The sequence below is a fragment of the Tupaia chinensis genome, unplaced genomic scaffold (assembly GCF_000334495.1).
Source record: "Tupaia chinensis unplaced genomic scaffold, TupChi_1.0 Scaffold149658_1, whole genome shotgun sequence".
Taxonomy (NCBI): Eukaryota; Metazoa; Chordata; class Mammalia; order Scandentia; family Tupaiidae; genus Tupaia; species Tupaia belangeri.
The window spans coordinates 826,727-830,250 of record NW_006209503.1 but is presented as its reverse complement, the minus strand read 5'-3'; the positions used below and the strand labels follow the sequence as shown (position 1 = coordinate 830,250).

Sequence of the window (3,524 nt, the reverse complement as noted above, 5' to 3'; positions counted from 1 at the left end):
CGCCCCCCTGTCAGAACACCAACATCCTATCAGTACACTGACACCCTGTCAGAACACTGACACTGACACCCTATCAGAACACTGAGACCCTGTCAGAACACCGACACCCTGTCAGAACACTGACACCCTGTTGGAACACCAACACCAACACCCTGTCAGAACACCGACACCCTGTCAGAACACTGACATCGACACCAACACCCTGTCAGAACACCAACACCCTGTCAGAACACCGACACCCTGTCAGAACACTGACACTGACACCCTATCAGAACACTGAGACCCTGTCAGAACACCGACACCCTGTCAGAACACTGACACCCTGTCAGAACACCGACACCAACACCTTATCAGAACACTGACACCCTATCAAAACACTGACACCCTGTCAGAACACCGACACCCTGTCGGAACACTGACACCGACACCCTATTAGAACACCGACACCCTGTCAGAACACTGACATCGACACCCCCTGTCAGAACACCGACACCCTGTCAGAACACCAACACCCTGTCAGAACACTGACACCCTGTCAGAACATCGACACCCTGTCAGAACACTGACACCGACACCCTATCAGAACACCCACACCCTGTCAGAACACCGACACAGACACCCTATCAGAACACCAACACCCTATTAGAACACCGACACCGATCCCCTATCAGAACACCGAAACCCTGTCAGAACACCAACATCCTATTAAAACACTGACACTGACACCCTATCAGAACACCAACACACTATCAGAACACCGACACCCTGTCAGAACACCGACACCCTGTTGGAACACTGACACCCTGTCAGAACACCGACACCCTATTAGAACACTGACACCAATACCCTATCAGAACACCGACACTCTGTCAGAACACCAACACCAACACCCTATCGGAACACCGACACCCTATTAGAACACCGACACCAATACCCTATTGGAACACTGACACCGACACCCTATCAGAACACCCACACCCTGTCAGAACACCGACACAGACACCCTATCAGAACACCAACACCCTATTAGAACACCGACACCGATCCCCTATCAGAACACCGAAACCCTGTCAGAACACCAACATCCTATTAAAACACTGACACTGACACCCTATCAGAACACCAACACACTATCAGAACACCGACACCCTGTCAGAACACCGACACCCTGTTGGAACACTGACACCCTGTCAGAACACCGACACCCTATTAGAACACTGACACCAATACCCTATCAGAACACCGACACTCTGTCAGAACACCAACACCAACACCCTATCGGAACACCGACACCCTATTAGAACACCGACACCAATACCCTATTGGAACACCGACACTCTGTCAGAACACTGACACCAACACCCTATCAGAACACTGACACCCTGTCAGAACACCGACACCAACACCCTATCGGAACACCGACACCCTATCAGAACACCGACACCCTGTCAGAACACTGACACCCTATCAGAACATCAACACCCTGTCAGAACACCGACACCCTGTCAGAACACTGACACCCTGTCAGAACACCAACACCAACACCCTAGCAGAACACCGACACCCTGTCGGAACACCGACACCCTGTCAGAACACTGACACCCTATCAGAACATCAACACCCTGTCAGAACACCGACACCCTGTCAGAACACTGACACCCTGTCAAAACACCAACACCGAAACCCTATCAGAACACCAACACGCTGTCAGAACACCGACACCCTGTCGGAACACCGACACCCTGTCGGAACACCGACACCCTGTCAGAACACTGACACCCTGTCAGAACACCGACACCCTGTCAGAACACCGACACCCTGTCAGAACACCGCCACCGACACCCTATCAGAACACCAACACACTGTCCAAACACTGACACTCTGTCGGAACACCGACACCAACACCCTGTCACAACACCAACACCATGTCTGAACACCGACACCCTGTCAGAACACCAACACTGACACACTATCAGAACACCGACACCCTACGAGCACACCGACACCCTATCAGAACACCGACACCCTATGAGAACACTGACACCCTATCAGAACACCGACACCCTATGAGAACATTGACACCCTCACAGAACACCGACCCCCTGTCAGAACACCGACACCCTAGACACCCTATCAGAACACTGACACCCTGTCAGAATACTGACACCCTGTCAGAACACCGACCCCCTGTCAGAACACCGACACCGACACCCTATCAGAACACTGACACCCTGTCAGAACACCAACACCCTGTCAGAACACTGACACCCTGTCTGAACAAACTGCTATCTGCAGTACCAAAGAGCACCGGGCTCAAGTCAGGAGGCCAGGATGGATGTGCTGGTTCTGCCCCTCAGTGATCGCCTCTGTAAGGTGGGGCGATCAACAGCTGTGCCCTGCCCCGCTGCCTCACCAGCTGTGGGATGAAAACAGATATGCTTTATCTTTGTAGAAGTTCAGGGGATGGGACTGAAGCATGCCAAGACAAAACAAAACAGAAATCACCGTGCAGCAGTAATCATTAAACAACAAAAGCAATTAGACAGCTGCTGATTATTAACTGCCTACGACGTGGCGGGCTCTTTCAGGCGCTTTTCGTGTTTGCATGTTTACTCTTCCCAACAACCCTGGGAGGGAGATGTGGTGTCTGTCTTACAAGATGAGTAAATCGAGACTTTGGGGTGCAAAGAAACATAACAGAGGCAATGGCCAGGAAGTGGCGAGGCTGGAGTGAGATGAGACTTTGATGCCAATGTCCCTGCTCTTTCCAATAAGCTAACGTCTACACAAACAGTATCACTCCCACACACCTGGGAGGGAAACAAGGGAGAGTTTAGCCGGCTGCCTCTAAGATAGTGCACACATCCTGGTGAAAAAGAGATACTGGGTTGGTCTGCAGACTGAGTTCTGTGAGCTGTATCTCACATGGCCAACTGCATGGTTGGAGTTCCACGTTTTTTACCAAAGGTTTTTTTTAAAGAAAAAGCCTATTTACCAACCACACTAGATGGACGTCTCCATCAGAAAGACTAAGATAAATGGACTCTCTTTTTTTTCTTTTTAGGCCACAGGAGAGTGCACAGCAATTGTGGGGAAGAGAGACAATACGAAATTCTCTGTGGCTACTCAGACCTGCCAGATCAGTCCAGGTAGCTGAGGTGCCCGGTAGCACTGCTGGGGTAGAGTGAACCATTTCTGAGTGCCTGTGTGCGGCTGCCTGCTCCCAGAGAGCAGCATGGTGGAGCCCGGGGCCTGCCAACCGTGCCCTCAGACCACCGCAGCTCTCCTCCTCATGTGCCACACTGTTCAAGTGTGTGCAAGGAAACTGTGAAAGGATGAGAAGACCGAGGGCGGGCAGGTGGCGTGGAGACTGGAGGAGAAGGGGTGGCGGTGTGGCGTTCCCCCCGGGGCGATTTCTCGCCTTCCCTCCCTCTCTCTCTGTCTGCTCAGTACAGATGCCCTATGGTAAAAACTTTATAAAAAAAAAAAAAAAGGGGGGGGGGGGAGGGGGCGGTAAGAAGAAA

At 51.7% G+C, this 3,524-nt stretch overlaps 1 protein-coding gene across 3 annotated transcripts in view; it reads left to right on the top strand.

Moving 5' to 3' along the window:
- Window positions 1-3,524, top strand: part of KNG1 (kininogen 1) — a 39,754-nt gene that overhangs the window by 8,374 nt on the left and 27,856 nt on the right. For all 3 annotated transcript variants that reach the window (XM_006171461.3, XM_006171460.3, XM_006171462.3), the window contains exon 3: window positions 3,065-3,149. In XM_006171461.3, the coding sequence (XP_006171523.1) occupies window positions 3,065-3,149 (85 nt within the window). The remainder of the gene's footprint in view (window positions 1-3,064; window positions 3,150-3,524) is intronic.